A 21,689-nucleotide genomic window follows, 5' to 3' on the forward strand; every position below is an offset into this window, starting at 1 on the left:
AGGCAGAGGTGCAATAAAGACATTATGCAGGGACTGCTGCTGGAAGGATGAAGCAGATCGGGAAACACTTCATGAAAGTTCTGAAGCTCTGGTTAACGGCACAGTGGTGCCATCATTTAATTTAAAAAGATCAATCACTGAGTTTACATTCTCTGCTATATGAAGGTTTAGTCCGCAGGAGACCCCCCTGTCCCTTCATTTGTTAGATGGATGCACGCCCTCATCACACATATGCACATAGCTTAGCACAATGATGACGGAACCAGGGGTCGTCTCTGCAGCGACCCTATCAAGACACCTGTGGATGTTGCTTTTCCACGCATTGGTGGGGATTTAAACTAGTTAAAGGGTTTGGTCCTGATGCATTTTTGTAACTGAGCATTCACCATCATTCAACCAATTAACATGAAGTTAAATATGACTAGTACCCAAAGGAGTTGGTGACAGCTGGCCAGCAGGATAAATATTTAGACGTAAGAGAAACAAGTTCATTTATTTAGGGATTTGGGCATTTCTGATAAATGTGTGGGTGGAAGGAGCAGAGAGAAGGAGAGAGGGACATCTAAGCAACAAGACATCACGATGGTCAGGCCTCGTCCAGTTGTGCCATAATGTGCCCCAGCACCACATCCAATCACCTCCATCAGGTTAAACCGTCAGGTCTGCTGCCTCCAGTACGGCTGAGACAGCGGAGGAAGCGGCTCCAGACACAGCTGCATGCAGATGGTTTGTGGCAGCTTGAAATGTTGCTGCTTTCCAAAAGTAAAACGCTGCAGTTTGTAAAAATGCTCCTGTGACATTTTGGAGTGGAGCCTGTGTTTTTATTGGCGCATCCCTTTCCTAGTGTCTCACTTCATCACATCATTCCCATTCACATCAGCGCCTAACATTTACACATCATCAACTGCGAGCTTTTAACATTTACGGCTGACATTTAGCCTTCAGCCGACGAGTCCATCCACGGCAGCTGATGATGATAAACAACTAATTGTGAGGCAAAGGGACACAACGCAGGACTGACCTGAGGTGCAGCAATTACTTCGGTGACCAGTTGGAATAAAGATTTCAGTCAGCGTTAGATGGTGATGGGGCAACTGAAGGACAAACGCCCTCCATCTTCAGAAACCACCTGGAGAAACAATAAAAGAATGAAAATTAATTAAATAAAATATGGAAAGCCAGCGTGTCTCTGTTGCCGAGTGCTAGATGAGGCCAGTCTGACCTCACACACACAAACCAACAACCTGCAGTGCTTTGTTTGAGCAGGGCCAACATAGTGGATCAGGCACCTTGTTACCATGACGACAGAGTGCTCACCTGTAGCGTCTGATGCTCAGGTAGTGTATTCCAACCTGAGTGAGAGAGCCCAACAACAAAGACTGGACATCTAATGCAGCAAGAAGGAACCAGCAGCAGCACAAAGCTCAGTAATCCAACGAACCCTGAATCCTGCACTCCCATTCTGTGTAAACCTGTGTTAATCATTCATTTATGTGATGTACCTTTGTAAGTACAGTAGCATCAATCTGGTTTAACACCAGACATTTCACACCTGCACTGCCCACCTGGACTGAATGTATCTGTTACAGAACACCTGCTTGGTTCCAGTTCTTCTACGAGAAGCCTCTACATGAGCCTGGATTCAGTGTTAAAAATCTGAGATGGCGGCTGAAGCAGGCAGAAGGTGTGGAAGAGAAAAAAGATGGAGGACTAGATTTGGCCTTTGGCTGCCGAACGAAGAAAAGGAGAGAATAGAGCGATGAAGGTGTAGACGGGCCGATGAAAGCGAGGAAGAGGATCCGACAGGCAGGAAAATGAAGACATTTCTCTGCTCGTCTGAAGTCAAAGACTTTCAGCTCTGCCACAGCAGGAATCCTGAAGTCTGACAGCTTAAAAATCTATTAGTGAAGAAGCTGCAGCGAAGGTGAGAGGAAACCTGGGAGCATTGTCTTAGACGGGATCAAGTGGACTGTTGTGTCACTCTAATATGTGAATTGACAGCACTTCTGACCAAAACCTAAAATGTTACAGCTGTTTGCACATGGAATAATCACAGGCACAGCACAAACCTGCCATTTGCAAATGCCTGCTCCCCGGTGGAGCTGCCGCGGTCCGGCTGTAAACCGGAAAAATGTCACCGTCAGGGACGTAACACCCCCACATCACGGGTGGGACTCACATTAATGATGTAAACTCAGACATTTGCTAATTGTAGCACAGGCTAGCTTATTGGATTTAGCATGACTCAAGCTAAGTGGCTTTAGCATTGCGCAGGGCAGGTACTCTTAACATGGAGCATGTTTAATTGTAACAGCAGAACGTGCCGTGTTTGTCATATTTATGAGACTATAATCATACAACATGTCATGAGGCACTCACCACGACTCTGAGCAGCCTGATATAAAAGTCAGACATTCTGCCAACAGCTTCCTCTGACAATTTGCTGATTACCGGGAGGAGCTACGTGAGCAGAGTGGGCGGGGTCAGGTCGAACTTGCACGAAAATGAGTGGGAGGAGCTTATTGACTGACAGGTCAGACAGAGGAGGCGAAACAAGACTTATTGTAACCTCAGCATCTGAATCACAGTGGTTCTATGGCTCCTACTTGAGATTTGTTTCACCTCCGTTGATGAAACCTCTGTTCTAAAAATACCACACACAGAAAATGGCTGATTTATCTTCCTGGCATTTCCAAGCTGCTGCCTCGCTCCAACCAACAACTAGTCTGTGTGTGTATTACATGATGAGGATGCAGATAAATCTGAGAGTACAATACTGGCTCAGGAGGAAGAAAAATGATAACCCAGTTCAATTACCATGGCAACCAGTCCTCATCTGGTGTGTGTGTGTGTGTGGGGGGGGGCATCCCCCCAGAATTCCCAGCTGCAGCTTTCCTGAGAGCTGCTGCTCCTCTGCGTTGGTGGCAGGAGTCGGTTTCTGTCATTACAGTCAATACAGAACCACATGGACTTTTCAAAACAATCTTTTTTACTTGGATCAGCTGTTTACACAAGGAGCATCAGGGTCAGGGTTAGAGGTCACGGTTGGAGTGAGGCGAGACAACAAGAGCAGACAAGCTCAGGTTTCATTTTCCTGTAAGAACACTTTCTCCTTTCTACTGTATGATTGAACAACTCTTCATTGAGGAGACTTGCTCTCCTCCTGCAGCCTGTTTTTGTGAATTAGGAATAAAACCTTCTGGGTAAATTCCTCGTCTGGTTTCTATCAGCAGCGTAAGTGGTCAGAATCCGTCCTCTGGGGAGAAGTTGATTTTCCATGAGAGCTGTAATGTTTGGCTGTTGGATGGATGATGAGAGCATTGCGGCTAAGATGCCAGGAGACGCCTTCGACTTGTTTTTATTTTTACTCATCAGAAATTAATTTCCTCTATAAAAGCAAAACAAGCATCAGCAGAAGTAGCGTCCGAGTCCAAGGGAGCCCGTTTTGATCAGGGAGGGTAGCGTCACGCTGAGAGGAGCTGCAGACTCAGCTCAGCTCTGGGATCAGTCTACATGGTTCAAGGTTTTCTCCTCACTAACTCACGATTGCTCTGAGACTCACGTTCAGTGACTTCACCAGCCGTAACACTGTTATTATTTAATAATGCACTGATCAGCTGAAGCATCATAAACTGATTAGCAGGAGTCTGTGCTGGTGGACGGGTCAGGAGCAAAGGGCAGGATGGAACCAGGACCAGAGCCAGTCCTAAACTCAATCCAGCAGGATCCAGTGAGCTGTGATGAGGGGGGGGGTCACCGACCTCCCACACCCACCACAGACGTTGGTGGGTGTGTGGGTGTGTGCTTGCATGCGTTTAGAGGATTTGCAGAGATCAAGTAAAGGCCTTCAGACGCACACAGGCGCAGTGGGGGCATCAGGTCCGCTCCAGGTCCAGCGTGACTGAGTCTGTGGACCATTCATCCCACCGCAAACACCCCGAGAGGTGGAGACGCACCGAGACGCATAAGCAGCCGGAAGCAAAAGACAAACATGGAGGAGCTTCCATTTCAGGCTCAGATTGTGGTTTCACTTGCAATGATTTTTTCTACCCTACAAGTTCATTTCCTTGTGCAAATAGGAGCAGCTCCAACCTGCTGCTGAACTGAAGGGGAGCGACAGGCTTCACCTAACACAGACCAGACAACCAGAGCGGTGGTTTTAACATCACACACCTCTGTTTACAACAATATGCTGTATGTCATAGTAGGAATTGTCAGTAGATCACAAGTAAATGTATTAAGAGCAGATTTCAGCCAATCAGCCCTGACGTGCCTTTAAATCACTGATGTCTCCTGGTAGCAGATGTCAGGTGTGAGACTGAAGCCTGTGTTAAAGTCGAGTGAAGGACGGAGGAGTCGTCTGCTCCACATCAGGTGTCGCTTTAAAGATGTTTTCCCAGGAATCAGTGCAGATCCAGTTTAAGCAGGAGGCGTTAAACATAAGATTCCAGTCAACACACACAGCAGAAGAGACATTTACTCCGTGTTCACTCCAGATTCTGTAACAAACAATCTAGTTTCTGATCAATGAGGTAAAATGAGAGATTCAAGGATGCTGGACAAACATTTCAGAATGTCTGAAACAGACAACAGAAAGGCAAATCTGAGGAAGTTTAGAGAATTCAGCAGAATTCAAGGATGTTTTAAGGACATGTTGTCAGCTGTTTGTTCAGACATATTTGAGGGATGATTGAAGGACATTAAAGATGTTTCAGTGATTCGTACCTGAAGGCTCATTAAATATTCAGGTGTGTTTACTTTGTCCAAACTGTGAGCATGGCCTCAAACTGTCAGAGCTCAGCTTTAACTGGACCAGAGTGACGAGCGGAGCCATCGAAGGCAGACAGTCGCTCTCTGCTTGATTGGCAGCTGTGTGTGTGTGTGTGTGTGTGTGTGTGTGTGTGTGTGTGTTGGTATCCACAGCATCGTCTGCTTCCGTCTGTGTGTACGGCAGCGTTTCCTGATCACAGTGTGACCACCAGACGTGGTCACTGTTGTAACACGACTCTGCCAACCATAAACAATAAGTGAATGATGACATCACTTCCTGGAGAAGCTGCAGCTAACACGTTTTCCAGACATTAAAGCTCCACAGGACCCAAAAATTCATCAGTTTCCTGATTACACTACACAATTCTGGGACTTTAATATGTTGATGTGGTGATGTTTGATTCATCTGCATATTTGAATGGAATGTGTTGCTTTATTGTGCTGTTGACTTCACCACATAAGTCGACGTCTGTCTGCAGCACAACGTTAAAGTTTAGACTCAGTCATCAAAAAAACTCTGGATGTGACCAAACAGCTTTAATGATTTTACCTGAACATACAAAACTGAGAGAAAATCAAAGCCAACGTGTTTTCACTTCAACATGATTAGAAAATGATATAAGAGTCTTTAATGGTGAGAAGCTCAGGGCGTCAGGTTCCTCTGGAGGTTCAGCTGATGTAAAAGGTCGAAGGTCAGAGTAAGCGAAGTTACTGAAGATGTGTTTGAGCCTGAGGAGCAGAGAAGGAGTGTGTTAACAACCTGTAACCGTAGAGACTCACTGACCACTTTATTAGGTACACCTGCCTCAGAATCTGCCCTTCACGCCCAGCTCCGTCTCAGCTGTGCGTTCTATCTCCTCGTGGACCAGCCGGACCTCCTGCTGGGTCAGAGTCCGCTCCATGTGCCGGTAGACGATTCGGTAACACTGGCTGTGCCGACCCGACCTGATGGAGACACACAGAGCATCATGAAGGACAGAAGCCAAAGCAGGTTGCTTCATATTGTCTGTCAGTACAATAAAACAGCTACAGCAACTATATCGACTCTCTCTCTCTCTCCCTCTCCATTCATTCTCTATGTTGCTCTTCTCTCAGCAGCTTGTGAATAATTGAACATTAGGACGTTGGGTGGAAATGTCAGAGAGACGCTAAACCTCACTGAGACAAACACAATTACACATCAGATTTGTCCACACACACAGTCGCTGCTGCTTCATGCGACAGACTGTATTATGCTGAATAATTGATGTCTCCATTATCAAGCCACATGCTGTAGCTGGGGGACAAAGGGTGGGGACGCCATCGATCCAGTGACACCTGCACAGGAATCCTTGGAGTGAAGATGCAGACCCACACAGATGTGCTGCAGGTGGCTGGAAGCCGTCTTTGTGTGGAAATGAGCCTGAGCAGACGAGGTGAGACGCATCACTGCTGCTGTGTGAAGCATCTGATGGGGGCATGTTGGCATCCGTCAGGAAGTGACGGAGGAGGTGACGGCTCATCTGAGGTCATCCAGACCGACATCAGTGGTTTAACACGAGTCACTGCGCAGGACGTGGGCCATGATTTAATATTAGACAGCAGACGCTTCCAGCGATGAGAAGGTGGCTTCTATTCAATCTGCTTTAATTTAGGAAATGAGTGTGTGTGAATGTGTGTGGGAGAAATGAAAGTAGAGGGAGGGGCTCCAGCAGTTCAACCTACTATTCAGAGAGATCAGAGCAGCACCAAAACCAAAGCTCTTTACTCGCCTTCACACACTGTGACGCTACACAACAAGTACACCAGCACCAGCACCAGCACCAGCACCAGGACCAGGAGGCTTTCTTCTACTGGTGGGTAAAAACAGCCCTCAAACGTCTCACATTACTGGAGAAGAAAGAGGCAGAAGGCTGCGACAGGTCAGAGGAGGACAGAAAACATGGCAGACGGCAGCACAGCAATAAGACAACACCATCGATTTGATGTCAGACTTCAGCAGATGGTGGGACGGAGCAAGACATGAAGCAAGGCAGGGATGGAGAGGAGCTTCAGACACGAGTGGAACGTTTGATTTAAACCCTGAGAGCCAAGAGAAAACTGAGAGAGGAGGAAGAATAAGTGGATAATGATGGACAAGAGTGTTTGGTTTCACTCAAGCAGAGAAAACGTGAGGGAGAGCGATCGATAGATGCAGGGAGGCGAAGATGAGCGGAAACTCCAGCAGCTGCCAACGCCCCTGAAAGCACCGCGCTGCCTTCGCATCAACACGCGAAACCGAGACTTGATAGTGAAAAACCCAGAGGAGGGAGGCGACACAGCCGATCCGAGAACCGGCGGTCCTGCAGAGACAGAGGGAAGCAGGAGGAGTCCGGCTCGTCGGATCCTCCACGAAGGAACGGAAACCCATTAGCATTCTGTTAAGAGGCCGCAGTGTGTGCGCGGTAATCCCACCTCAGATCCCTCTAATTGGGACGGCCAGTCAGCTGGGAGAGAGCAGGGGAGGAGGAAGGCGAGCTGTGAAGAAGGTGACGGAGGAAAAGCAGAACCAGCCGTTTGTCTACGTTATCCAACACCGTCCATCACTGAGTCCTGTCTGTTCTGTTACTAGAGGAGATGTCAGAGACGCTACCACGAACCCAGCTTCACCATTCAATGTCTGGCTTGGTTTGGCCAGGTCAGAGGTCACGGCTGGACCAGGCCTGGATCTTCTGTCTCTGAGTAAACCACTGGGTCAGACAGACGTGCTGGACCAGAGTCTCCGTCTGAGAGCTCAGGTTGCTCTCTCTCTCTCGTCCCGGCCAGTGGAGGCAGAAGGCCGCCCGCCCGGAGCCTGGTTCTGCTGGACCTCCCTCCATAAAAGGGGCTTTGCTCTGCACGCTGGCTCCTGTTGGCTGAAATGGGATTAGTTCTATTACACTGGTGACTCCAACAAAGTGAAGCTGTGTTGAAGTAACTTCAGCCTGACGACGGCTGGAGTCTGCTCGATACCGGAGGAGCCAGACTCATGAACTATTCAGGAGGCTGGTGCTGGTCCACACAGATCATCCTTACTCTCCCACAGCAGATCAGTTCTTTTAATTTAGTTTGATGTCTCATACTTGATCATCACATTGTTCTTGCTGCATGTATCCTAAATCTTCTCCATCTTCTCAGTTTGTCCACTTCTTTGATTGTCTGGTTCGTTTCTCTCGCTACCTCCATGTCAGAGAAACTGAAACTGATCAAGTGCCGTGTGTGTGTGCGTGTCGCCTACTGTCCGTCTGTTGCGGCACCAGGAGACATGATGAGTGTTTACTGTGACTCAGCTCTCTCTCCTCCTGATCCATCGGTTCATCATAAAGAAATGAACAGATGACATGAATCACGAGCAGCTGAGAGCAGAACACACACGTCTCCGTGTGTCAACGCGGATAAAACGGGATCAGGGACGAGTGTGGACGACTTTGTCTGGGAAGCTGAGGCTTCGTCTCTGTCAGATCTCAGATGATGTCACTCAGACAAACAGGACCAGTCACTTCAGAACCGTCCTGGTTCTGCTGGCTCTGCTGGGAACATCAAGGTTTACGACCGCCTCCGTTTGCTCTGTTATGTGCCTCATTGCTTTCAGCCGCGTCTGCTCTTTAGGCACTTTGGTCCTGAAGCAGAACCGACTCAACACAAAGAGAAGAACTTTTGGTCCAGAATCGTCGGCTCCAGTACCGACCTTTAAAAACCAACAAGGGTCAAACTTTATTCAGAGCTTATTGAGCCAGAGATGCAGAGTCAAATATTGCCAGGGGGACGCTCATTACCCATAATTCCTAGCTTTTACTAATGCAAATCCACTTGACATTAGCGGTGCACAAGGCGGCTCCGAGCATATGGGCTGCGATTGCTTCCGTCATGCTGGTGAATAATTCAGACGGCGCTTCAACTGACGGCCTCGTTGGCATTTCCTCTGCGTTAATAGCTCGTTAAGCTTCCACTTGACCTTTAGCAGGACGCCAAGATTTTGAGGCCTTTGTTGTAGTTTTCTGGTTTGAGTTTCTCTCCATCATGTTCTTCAGCATCACTCAGTGTTGACCTGGTTGCCTTTAGTGACCAGTCACAACCAACTTAAATGTAGAACATATATGACACACTGCCAAACAGGAAGATGGAGAAGAACGTCAAAATAAAAGTCCTACAACCAGAAATTCATTATTACAGTGAAGAGAAAATGTTCATCCATCTCGATATCAAAGACCTCAGTGCCTTATGTTCCCTGCAGAACGTCACCTTCTGGAGGTTCTGGAGGTGAGCTTTGTTGTGAAGTGGTCGTAAATCCTACCACACGGGTCCATTAGTCTCAAACCATAGATCAGAGAAATTACTTTAAAGGTGCATCTGATTCCTTCCTGCTCAGAACAACGCTGAGTTTCCTCCGCATCAAACTTTCAGCATCTACTAGTTCTGAGGGAAACGCTTTCGTGGCTTCACTCCTGGAAACGCGACTTTTTGCAAACAGGCTTTTGTCCACAGGCAGCAATGAAAATGTAACCCCCCCCCACACACACACACACACACACACACACACACACACACACACACACACACACACACACACACACACACACACACACACACACACACACACACACACACACACACACACACACACATATTTAATGCCAATGTGTCAGTGGCATCTTCTTCTTCGTTTGTTCCTTTTCCTCCTAATTCTGCTGCAGCTCAACAAACAATTAGTTGAAATGTGTTTACTTTCACTGGAAATGTTTCAATGTGGCCTGCAGAGAGTGGTGGAGGGACAGAACTGCATCGTCGCTGTAGTCTGGTCTTCGTAATCGTTAGAGGTCTTCATCTTTTATGTCATTGTGTTGGTTGTGATTCAGAAAAACCCAAAGCCAGGAAGAGGAACAAGCTCCGCCTCATCCATTCATCCTCGCTCGCCTGCGGGTCGATACGAGCCAACAGACAAACAGGAAGGCTCTCAGGCCGTAGTGAATGAGTGTGTGTCTATTAATTGTGTTAGGATGGAGAAAAAGCAGGAAGAGAGCATCATTATCTGGAAATGGGCGGCAGTGAGTGAGATTCATTCATAATGCATTTTGGTGACCTGACGAGTAACACGAGCTCCCTGTGATTCAGGTCTGAGCGTGGATCGATGGGTTAATGTGTTGCTGAGTTAACCTGCCGCCTGCACAGGGCAGCTCACACAGAGCAGCTCCTCCTCTGGCTCCTACGAGGCTTCATTCATCGTCCAGGTCCAGCCGTCAGCCTCAGGGTGGAGGGGCGGGCCTGGACCACGGCTCAGCCCGATGCTGGGGGACGTCTGGAGCAGAGCTGCAGGGCTTATACTCAGAGGAAACGTCTCCATCAGAGCAGGTCCGGAGCCAGAAGCTTAGTCGTGTGATGAGCCACCTCTCATTGAACTTTGACCCAGCTGAGAAAACTCAGCGGCTTCGTTGGACGTTTCTGCTGAGAGAACAAGCGAGAAGACGGACGCAGGGTCTCTGGAGTCGACCACATTCAGTGTCAACCACACAGTCACTGACCTCACTGAGGTCTGGAGGAGTGGGAGACAAGCCAGAGGAGCAAAAGGCCCTGGACATCTGGAGCATGGGGTCAAAGGTCAGCAGTCTGGAGTAAACTACAGGCCAGAGTCAGACTGAGACTCCTCATTTCACAGCCGTCTGCCTTAAGGACTTCACTTCCTCTCGGACTCATCCCCAGACAATAGGAAGTCAATCCAGCTGGATCGATGCTCATCATTAACACACTCACACACACTGTGATTGAGGTCATGGTAGAAAAGGACACAGAGGCAGAAGCAGTCAATAAAGACAGACTCCGCCTCGCTGTCGTCGCTTTCGCTCCTCTTTTCTTCAACCGTTCGCGTCGTTGTCTTCCTTCATGATTTAGTGAAAACCGTCCCAATGACAGATCAAAACGATCAACCAGTAACTAACGAGCATGAACAACGTGACTCTAGGTGTGATTCAGCATCGCAGCAGCTCGTCCACCGGCCGTTGGCTGCGGGTCCATCCTGCTCTCAGCTGCAGCCAGCCTCAGAATAGACCTCCGCTTCGTTCTCCTGCCAGAAGAACCATTTAGCAGTTGGATTTGTGCGTGTGTCTGGGTGGAGCAGCCCGTTCTCCAGGACTCCACCGAGGACTGGTGGAGTGACGCGTAGAGCTCCACAGTCGCAGCTCTTCTTTCAGCCCTGTCCCCGGATGGGGACGCTGGCAACCAAGGCTGATGGCTCAGGTCACCACGGACGATACGCGCAGGAAGTCACAAAGACAAATGACGACAGAAGACAAACATCTGCAGCTCCACCGCAGCTTCACAATGAAAACTTTCCAGCTCGTCAGTGATTCAGCAAAAGCTTTTCCCTGTGGCAGCAGAGAAACGCTCGCGTTGTCACCTCGACCGACCCGAGCAAAGCTGCTGACGGCGTGATTCACCCGGCCAGGACAGAAGGAGCTGCCGCAGGGAGCGACACGTGTGTCCTGCTAGGCCATATGCAGAGTGGGATCGGGGGAATAAAGCCCGGCCGGGCAGAGAAGACTGGGAGGGCGAGTGCTCCTGTGCAGGTACAGTATGTACAGTGATAAAGGACAGCATTTGTTACTATATACTACATAGTATATATGTACAGTAACTATAGTATAACAGCTACACGTGATTTTACTACTAGAGGGAGCAAAAACAAGATGAGGAGGAGCAGGTGACATTTTGAGAAGGTGAATTGGACGACGCTGACATTTAAAGGAAAGCAGAATAAAGTACAAACTGGATCCTGTTCAGGAACACAGGACGTAGTGACCAGTGATGTCTTTAACACAGTGGGACCTTAAATGGCTGGTTCATTACCTTCAATGATGTCACCTGAAAACCCTGCAGAGACAAGCAGCCACAGGAGGAAATCAAATATTCCCAGCTGCTCCAGTTACACCTTAAAACCCAGTTCCAGGCCTGAATCCACCTGGGAGTGCCCTCTCTGAGCATTTAATGCAGCCTAGTCAGGTCAAATGATCAGAAGTGGATGGAAATAATGACTGGTCTCCTTCTCTCAGGCTGGAAGCACAAAACAATCATATATTATTCAGCTGAATAACAGCACAACCCGACAGCTCTCGCTCTCTCTCCCCCCTTTTCCCCCACTGGTAATAATCCTCCCACCACCAGCTCCTTCCTCCCTTCCACCATCTGTTTCCTCCCTCCATCGCTCCGAGTCGTCACAACCGTTCTCCTTCATGGTTTTGGGAGCTTTGAGTTAAATCATTCATGGAGCTGTGGTGGGCGGATGCTTCTCCGTCTCCTGCTGAGCCTGCAGAGGGGGAGAGGAGGGGAGCCGAAGCGATGACAGGATGACAGGTGGGGGAAGAAAGGACCGGGAGGCGATCCTCACTCACACCTCAGACTCCACTCAGCTTCACATTCACACGCCAACATTTGCAGGACAATCTCCCCATAAAGTCCTGAAGTCTCACCCCTCACATGCACAGGAAAGTCCCTGCTAAGAGAGAAGGTGGACAACAAACTGTCTGCTTGGTGTTAGGCAATAATTCAACATGCTAAAGGTCAATAACATCTGATGCCAGGTAGTGGTCAGCACTCAACTGACCCCAGACCAGTAACGGCCCTTTTGGTTTACGTTCTGATTAATGGGGTTTTGTGCTGCTAACTAACGCTGGCTCCAGTTCCCTCCATCTCATCACACAAACATCCTCCACACCACCAGCCTCTCTGTCTGCCGCTGCTGTTTCCTCCCTCTCTCTCTCTCGCTCTCTCTGAAGTCGTGAGGGGAGGAGGAGCTGTCAACATGATTGACAGCTCTGTCGGCTTATCAAATTAGTTCTGGCCCAGTTGCGGCTGACAGTGTTACCGACCAATAAATGCAGATTTGTGGGGAATCATAGCGAGCCATCAGCTTTGATTTGCTGCTACATGAGATGTTTATGAAGCAGGAAAAGGACGAGCGAGAACAGCACTTTGTTCTCCCTCTCCTCTCTCTCTTCACTTCCATCCTCATTAACCTTAAAAGGCTTTTTCAGAGAAAATATTTCCGGGGCTGTAGTTTCCGGCAGCTCACTGGGTTTTCTATCACTGAGTGAGTTGACCTGAGTGATTCCATTGGTTTCTCAGTGGAGTCATTAGCCATCGTCAGGTTCTATTGGGAACGTGTGGTTTGGATCCAGCAAGTATATGATGAAGGAAGAGAAAACCACAACAGACCCACTGTCGAGCGACTGAGTGAAGGCCCAGAAACAGCAGCAGAGGCAGGTTTCTGACTGTGGGACAGACAGAAGGACCACAGATCTCACACCTCTGTACAGATGGTCTTACTCATCAGACTGTAAGAACTGGACATCACAGATCATGAAGGCAGAAGACACACTAAGACCCGTCTATGACGTCCTGCTCATATCTGTGTTTTGAACTGCTTGTGCTCCAGTCTGCATCATGATCAATAGAAAGAGAAATCCAGTGGAGCTGAACGTCTCGTGGGAGAACATCAAAGCCATGTTTATTGTCCAGTAGGACAGAAAATCTTTGATCAATATGTTTTTAAAGATGATTTGTTTAAAGTGATGCAGATGGAGGCAGCGGTTTGTGTTTCTGTCTCAGCTTCCTCAGACATCGGCTGACTGATTACAGCAGATGAACAACCATCTATCAGCGAGCTGCTGTTGTGTGGAGGGCGAATAAGTCGACATAACAGTTTGTCTTCTACTACAAGACTAAACTAATCTCAACCAGCATCTCGTTAGCGAAGAGGACGACCAGAGCACGGCTTCATCTCTGACTCAGAGTCAGACGCTCTGCTGACAGATGAACAACAGTGTTTGAAAAGCCTCAGTAAATCACCAACAAACAGACCAGATTCATTCACATTTGGTGCTGACACAGGATTAGTAAGATAAATTCAGCACGGAGCTGTTTCACACGTGGAGTTAAAAGTAAAGTACCAACACACTTGTAAGGGTTTAAAGGGGGCTCTTATTTTGAAGTGTGAAAGAATGTGTGAAACACTAAAAGAGAGACAAAGATAGAATGAGGGAGAGGAGGAGAAGGAGAGAGAGAGAGGGAGAGAGAGAGCCAGAGATAAAGTGTGTGAGAGAGAGAGAGAGAAGCAGAGAAAAAGGTGCAGTGCAGGTATTTTATGCGCCACCAATATAGAAAGTGATAAATGTAATTAACGGTGTCCCTCGTCATCATTAGGCCGGTGGGGGTGACACCAGCCGAACAGGCGGACACAGGAAGGTTTGGGCATCAAAGGTGCAATGCAGTCATTCAGAGCGGAAGCAGTGACGTGGTCACATCAGGAGCTCAGGAACCTGAGGAGGACGGGGGCCGGGCTACCTCCCAATGTATTACTGGACCTGACAGCACCGAGACCTTCAAGGACCCTGGCTCCAGGCTCCAGGTCCAGGCCTGGACTCTCAGCGGTCAAACGTGTCCTCAGCATCTCCTCCTCCTCCCTCTCCTGCTCTTTCCCATTAGTGCGAGGGCGGAGGAGGAAAGGTCACTATTTAAAAGACATTAAAATGCTGGAAGATGAATAGTGTCCGACAGCGGTACACTGGAGAGAGCTGCACACACACACGCGCACACACACGCTAAAGCAAGGTCGGAGCAGCCAGAGTGCGTGTGTGCGTGTGCCGCTTCAACCTCCCACTGCTGCCCCTAAAAAATGAGATGTCACCAGCGGCAACGCAGCCTCAGTGGAGCCGCGGACGCAGCTGATGACTCAGCAGAAAGCAGTCGCGCGCCCTTTGCCCTTTGCCCTGTCGTCAGTCTGTTTGTCATTTAAATTCATGCATTCACTAAGCTGGGTGCTAGGAGGGAGCTGCTCCTACTTGGGGTGCATGAACTCGTCCACCAGCGACACCTTCTCCACCAGGTCTCCTCCCACGCAGCGCACCAGGTCGTAGAAGTCGTTCTCCGTAAAGCTCTCTCTGTTCTCCGGCAGCCAGAAGGAGATGTCATTGACCAGCGGTGGGTATTTACTGAGGGGCTGAAAAACAAAGGGTGATGGGCATCAGCTGTCAAAGTTTGGAGTCAAGCGTGTGTTCTGTGCTTTTCTGTTTTCTGCCTCCTCCATGTCCTTTTTTCCATCCCAGCCCCTCTCCCAGCTTTTTCTTCCTCGCCTGCTCTTGCTTCTTCATGAACTACAGCAGAGGCCTTTTCTGCCCGCAGCTTTCTCTGTTTCTACTACTCATCCTCAGCTCTGTCCTTCTGTGGCCTGCAACCGTCACGTGAAGGTTTCTGACTAGCGGCGACCCTGCACGCGCCACCATCTGTGTGAGTGTGAGAGTGCGGCTGATGCTGGGTCAGAGGAAGCGGCCGGCGCCGGCTGTCAGAATGTTTATACATAAGGTTCAGAGGAGAAGGCAGAGTGACACGGGGGGGGGGGGGGGGGGGAGACTGCAGGGGAGAGACTCAGGCGGACCGGGGGCAGTTGTTAATATTGATGCTTAGATTCTTTCCCTCAGTTTTTACTCGTCTCGGTGATTTCAGTGCTGATTGTTTGTGTCCTGTCTGACTCCTGTTCGCGGCCTGACTCGCACGGACCTCGATGCTGTGTGTGGGTACCTGGAAGCAGACGTGCTGGTGGAGGTGCTGCACTCTGAACTGCGTGAGGAAGCGCTCGTCCTGACTCCAGAAGAGCCGGATGTCTGGGATGCCGTACAGAACCATGGCCAGCCGCTCCAGGCCCAGTCCGAACGCCCAGCCCAGCTTGTTCCCCGCCCCCGCTGCAACAGCACACACACACAGACATGCCGGTTGATGGTGGTGGAGACCAGAACCAGAGGCAGAGCCCGGTCCACACAAGGTGTAGCACCTGAACAGCAGCTGGGTCAGACTCACACCTTCCTCCACAGATCAGAGGACGTTTGGAGCCGTTTCAGCTTTAATTGTCTCAAAGCGGGTGAAGGTTAAGACTTGATGTGAGTAAGAACTGCTGTATATTATTCAACACTTCAACTTAACGCGGTCAATAAATCCATGAGCCCTCTGCTGACCCGCTCTGGCTTCCACACACTGGTTCTACTGTATCGATTCGTAAAGAGGGGAACTCTCCAGCTTCCCTCAACGTGTGGGTGCACATGCAGCGTCGCTGCACAGGCTCGATGATGAAACTTTGAGCAACGCATCAACAAGAGGGAGAAAATGTGTCAGAACAACATAAAAACCCAACTGCCTGAGACACCAAACACATTACTGTACTGACATGAATCTCCATTACGCTCCGTTCCCAGCATGCACTGGTCCATAGTGACCTGCTGACATGGTCCAGTCCTACAGAACTTCATCATTATAAGGTGACACCGGGCGCTGAAGGTCCTGATGAGCCTCCTCCGTACAAATCCATAGCTTTAGGTTTAGATAGTTCATATAGATTCAAAGTTACAGTCAAAGCTGCCTCTGACTCTAAAGGATGAAAACACAGACCGTCTGAAAACGTCCTGAGGAAACGAGTCAAACTCTAAAAATTCTCCCTCATTTAAATGGTCATTCAATAAAAGCCTGTGTGCTCATTGTCAGTTTGAGCCTGTCACCATCGCTCAGACGGCTCCTTCCTTCCTCTGTGCCATCAATCATTCTGTTGGAGACACAGCCAAGTTGTTCAAACGGCACATTCTCATTTCAGAACAAAACTCTTCAAATGCTTGAAGGCAGGTCGCGGCAGAGGGCAGGCGCTGTGTGGAGTGAAGGATTAGGGCTAATTCGAAGGATTTCAGCCCATTTCAGCCTGGGACCAGATGAGAGGGAGGCGCTGTCTCTACCCGGGACAAAGACTAATGGAGACAAACCTGCTTCCGCTCTGATGTGTCGACCCGCCTCAGACCGAGCTGTGACCTCTGTCTGGGTCGTGAGCCACACTTTAAGAAACATTCTACTGGAGACGAAGACATCTGGGACTCATCTAAGAACTTGAGGAACTGAAGAAAAGTTTGAGAGTTGGTGACACAACAGCAGCTTCTCAGCACAGACACAAGTTTATTCATCACATGATTATGGCGTAGACCCACAGGGAGAACGTTCCTCCAATTAAAGAGCAGCTCACGTGAACTAAGCAGCTTGAGGTGTTGCTGGGCTCACAATTCCCATGAAGCTCCACTGGGTCCAAAGGCTTCAGATCAGACCTGCACGCTGTTCAGAGATGTCTGTTCATTCAGTAACGGAGGAACAGCACGCACGCACGCACACGCACGCGCACGCGCACACACACACACACACACACACACACACACACACACACACACACACACACACACACACAGACACACACACACACACACACACACACACACACACACACACACACACAATTACATCCTGGTCTCGTTGGTCCCGGTCCAATCAGCTGCTGGGGAATGTGGTTTCTATGCTAATGAGCGCCGGGTCGAGAGGTCGCAGGAGATGAGAACACGATGGAATAAATCCCACTTCATGATATCACACAATCAATCAGACGTGTGAAGCCTCCCGTTCTTTGTTCTGACGTCTGCTCCGCTTTTCTTTGTTCATTTCCATCTTTGGCTTTGTTTGTCCCCTCTCTCATGTTGATGAGTCCAAAAAACAACTTTTATTGGATCACAGACAGGTTTCTTTGTTTTAGCTTGTCGCCAGTGGTTCCACCAGAACCAGAACCCTACTCACAAACCCACCACAGCTGCAGCTGGTTCTGTTCTCTCTATCCGCTCTGAGGTTCAGTGGAAGCCATGGGTGTGTTGTTTGGATCTTTACTGAATCCTTTCTTTAATGGAAAAGGGAAGATGAAATGGTTTGAAGTTCCACTGAAGCGCATTAAATGCCGGCAGCTGTGGCGCCGTGCAGGGCACCGGGCAAAGCAGAACTGGACTCGGTGCTTTAACACGTGGGCAGCAGGAGCCGAGCATCAGAAGGTGCAGAAGTTTGCTAACAAAGTTACAAAGTGCTGATAGTAACAGTGATTTCATTTGGGGCGACTGTTCCCCTCATTGTCACTCCGGGTACGAGAGCAGGGCCGTGTGTGAACTCCTAACTTTGAACGGGCCTCCGGTAATGAATATGGATTACTGAAACAATATGTGCTGAACCAGTCTGAGCGGCCGCCTGCTATTGAGCCCAGCTCCTGAATTAATAATGAAGCTGACATAAATTATGCAGAGTGATTAGTAGCCAGGCAACACACAGGTTCACCGCACCATTTATAGATCAATGTGGTGGGAGACAGAGACAGAAGAGGCCAAAACTCTCGTGTGTTCAACCCGATTGGGCTTCAGGTACAAATGAGGTTGTTGAACTGAACGGCAGCACGTGCTTCTGTTCCTAACTCCCCTCAGCTCCAGCTCTGAGCTGCTCAGCTCCAACGGGTGCAATGAGCAACATGGATACAAACTTAAACTCTGGTGACTCCAACTTCACCTAAAGGACAGGACCCCGTCACTGACCATCAGCAGTGGACTGCTGGGGTCTCATCAGGCCGGAAAGAGCCAGTGTCAGACATATTCTGGATCTGACGCAGCCACAAACTGTTTGTAGTAAATGAGGACCCAACCGGCCCTCTGCTAGGGTCCTGGTAAAGGCTCAGATGAGTCCAGTGATCACCGAGAATCTGTAGGAGCCAGTTCAAGATTTACCTGCTCCGACTGCAGGGAAGAGACAGGAGGATCTGTTAAAGCGAGGTCCTGACAGGACCAAGTGACGGATCAGAGTGGCTCTGGGTGGCACAGGTCTCCATGGAGACCAACCGCAGGCGATGGCCAGAGCTGTGGAGAGGAAACACCAGCTTCAGCCTGATGTGACTGGACCGTGAATAGGGTGAAAGGTCTTCACAAGGCCGCCACGTCTTCAGCCTCAGGCTCCTACAGGGAATATTCTGGTTCTGTTGACTCAGATTAAGTGAAAATGAATAATGTTGGTTGTGTTTATCCAGCAGAAAACAGATTTGAACAACAGGTTGACCGTCATCATTTCCTCAGAATCATGTTCGTAGGTTGAGAGTTGTGATTCTACAAAGGCCGGACTCCTTAGTCAGTGGCAGCCATGTTGGATCCAAAGGGACATCATGCAAACAGAGATGCCAGTTGCCGTAAGAATACTAACTGTAGCATGTCAGAGCCTCGGGGCTAATGCAGTTCTTCCTCCCAGACTGGAAGCTCAGATTCACGCGTTCCTTTAATGAGCAGAGGAGCTGACGAGCAGAGGAGCTTCACCCCAACATCTCCGGCGTTGGAGGCAGACAGATGGAGAGGCAGACAGACGTTTAGATCTGCAGGCAGCGGAGCCAGACTCTCGCTGGTGCTGGTGGAGGCTGGTGGCGTTGAGAGGATTTCCCTCCTTCTGTTGGCGACGTGCTCGTGGCTCATTATCCAGTTTGTGGTCCAGAGAGGAGTCCGTTTATCCCCCGTATGGCTGCGTGTCTAATGAAGCCGTGAAGAGTTAAACACAGTCCCGCTCATCGGGGTGAGGAGGGGAAGGAATCCACCTGCAGTAACCAACACAGAGACGCGTTTCTAGATGTCGCCATCGCTCCTACAAGCCTTTGTTTCCTCCGTTGACACCAGACGAGACGCAAACGCTGGCAGAGGTGAAGTGATTCCACCTGAGAAGAGCCCAGCTGTCGCTTCCCTTAATGAAGACGTCTACATGTTGATTAGACACGTCTGTGTGTGACAAACACTCTGCCGGCTGAGAGTAGGAGTCATTCCAGCAGCTCGTCCTCCGTCTGAGCTCTTCATGGAGAGCAGCTCCGCCCACTGCTGCGGCCAGGAACCAGAGCCACGTTCAGGTAAAGGCCAGGCATCAAGGCCAGCGGAGGTATGAAGGAGCCTGGGCTCTGCAGCGACGTCTCCCTCCCTCCCTCTCATCAGGCCTTCACTTGTTCCTGCTGCTGAGAAATGAGCAGCTCGGCCGTTTTTCTCCTGGATGTTGGGTTTTATGACCTCCGGCAGGTGAACCCTTTCAGCCCCCGCTGTCTGCACGGCGTCAGAGGAGACGTGCTCTTCATCGCCTCCCAGCAATGATCCTTTAAACGTCCGCCTCTGAAGCGATTCTCATCTAATAAAACTTTAATGCAGCTCTGTTTTACTCATTAGTGCTGTGTTTAAGGTGCTTAGGAAGGCATTAACGCTGTCAGACTGACACTCTTACGAATTACCACAATCCATTTCTTGCAGCTCTGCCATTCGTCCTGAAGCAGCATCACAGTCGTAATATTCAAATCTGCAATAACACCAGTCACATTTTAAGGCTTTAGCTCCTAAAACCAAACGTGGTTTATTCTTCCTCCAAGCACACAGGTTCACTCTTCTACTTCACCTCCAGCACAGAGTTTCCATGATGGAGACATTTTCAGCCTCACAGGTTGTAAAACACACCGTCACCGTGGTAACATGAAATCCAACAGAGCAGACACTTCATTAAGTTCCTCTACGCTCTTCTCCTGTCACACTCAGGGAGAAGCTCCATCCGTGACCTTCTCCTGCTTCCAGCCTGACACCGAACATGTTCTTATTGTACGGCTTCATCCCCAACCAGAGTTTAGCTGCAGGAGACAGTGCAGCACATGAAGTGCCGATAAAACACGCGTAACAAAGAAAAAGACTGGCTGATGTAAAATGACTCGTCTGGTGTTTAATGGCTTTACTTGTGCAGCCGCATTACACGGGGGCAAGCGGAGCCTTTTATATGCTCAAGGAAAAGTAAAGCTTCAGTCACAGCTTCAGGATAAGGAAGATGCATTAATGTCTTAAATCAGAAGGTAGCGTTGGAGCAGCAGCTGCTTCCTTCAGAAGACGGTGATGTCGAAAACTCAACCACCGCCAACAGAAACCAAACGTCTCAGCTATGAGACAAAAGCCTCACACCTTCAGTGTGAGGCTTAAAACACACAGGCCTGCGTGTGCCCGTATCCGAGGGCCTGGTATGTCTCGTTACTCTGACCGACGCGTGTCTGCCATCGCTGTGGAGACTGCAAGAGGAAGCATGGCAGCTCCTCCAGGTCTAAACATAGACATCAAAGCCTTCAAATTAACCTTTTGCCAGCGGCGAGGAGCGTCAGCCTCGTGTGAAGCCACAAGAGCCGACGAATCAGACGATGAGAGGGCGACCCGGATCGGACCGATGGAAGGAACGTCTTAGCCTACGACTAAAGAGAAGTGAAACCGTCAGACCGATGGTTGAACACTTCCTTTAGTAGAGTTGCTTGGTAATAACATACATTACAGTTAATGTATATGAGTGAGGTTATTGAGGGAAACATATGGACTGAATGACCTGCAGCATTGTTGAGCGTCCTTTAACTCTCCATGTTCTGATGCAGCAGCTCTCCTCTTCCACCACGGTTACTATGGCATCAGCATGATCAGCATCCACCACGCAGGGTGACGGATTATTAAGTCAAACAATGTGGAGACACAGTCGCTGCAATCTGCACACAGCGTACTGCCACTAGCAGAGTTATATATTAGTAGGTGTCACGGTGATAGTGGCAGCATTTAGCAGCAGGAACTGGCCTCTAAAGAATTGAAGGTAACCAGTGTCAGTCATCTTATTATTCCATCTGCCTGCTCCACCCACCCACTGCATCCTGGGGTCGACATCAAACGCCCCTCTAATAGAAACGAGTGACCTGAGAAACCACAACACTCTGCAGCTCATTAAATTAAACCCACATATTAACACTGACAACTGTGTCTGTGTGTTACAGCTTCATTAGAGAAACACGGTTTTGTGTGTGGAGCTCCAGGAGGAAACTCACACGATGTCCAGAAATACTGTACACGCAGCAGTATAACAAAACACAACACAACAGGCAGCAGTACACAGCTGTCCCTAATAAAGTGGCCAGTGGGTGAATCAGTTGATCTGATGTTAAATAAACTCACAGGTCTCACAAACATATGTGCATGAACAGTCCAAAGTCCAGGTTCATGGCTGCTCACATAAGCTCAAACCAA

At 49.2% G+C, this 21,689-nt stretch overlaps 1 protein-coding gene and 1 long non-coding RNA gene across 3 annotated transcripts in view; both read right to left on the bottom strand.

Moving 5' to 3' along the window:
* Nucleotides 1-474: 474 nt before the first annotated feature.
* LOC114854832 (uncharacterized) lies at nt 475-2,499 on the bottom strand. The gene is made up of 3 exons (XR_003785825.3): nt 2,380-2,499; nt 1,022-1,129; nt 475-713 (listed from the first exon to the last, which is right to left on the bottom strand). It is a non-coding gene; the product is annotated as an uncharacterized LOC114854832 (long non-coding RNA).
* A 2,789-nt stretch (nt 2,500-5,288) lies between these two features.
* The window catches only part of fars2 (phenylalanyl-tRNA synthetase 2, mitochondrial), a 35,149-nt gene continuing 18,748 nt past the window's right edge, over nt 5,289-21,689 (bottom strand). For both annotated transcript variants that reach the window (XM_055508559.1, XM_055508560.1), the window contains 3 exons: nt 15,334-15,494; nt 14,598-14,755; nt 5,289-5,715 (listed from right to left, as the gene is read on the bottom strand). In XM_055508559.1, the coding sequence (XP_055364534.1) occupies nt 5,577-5,715; nt 14,598-14,755; nt 15,334-15,494 (458 nt within the window). In that variant the 3' untranslated portion in view covers nt 5,289-5,576. The remainder of the gene's footprint in view (nt 5,716-14,597; nt 14,756-15,333; nt 15,495-21,689) is intronic.

The sequence above is a fragment of the Betta splendens genome, chromosome 4, assembly GCF_900634795.4.
Source record: "Betta splendens chromosome 4, fBetSpl5.4, whole genome shotgun sequence".
NCBI lineage: Eukaryota > Metazoa > Chordata > Actinopteri > Anabantiformes > Osphronemidae > Betta > Betta splendens.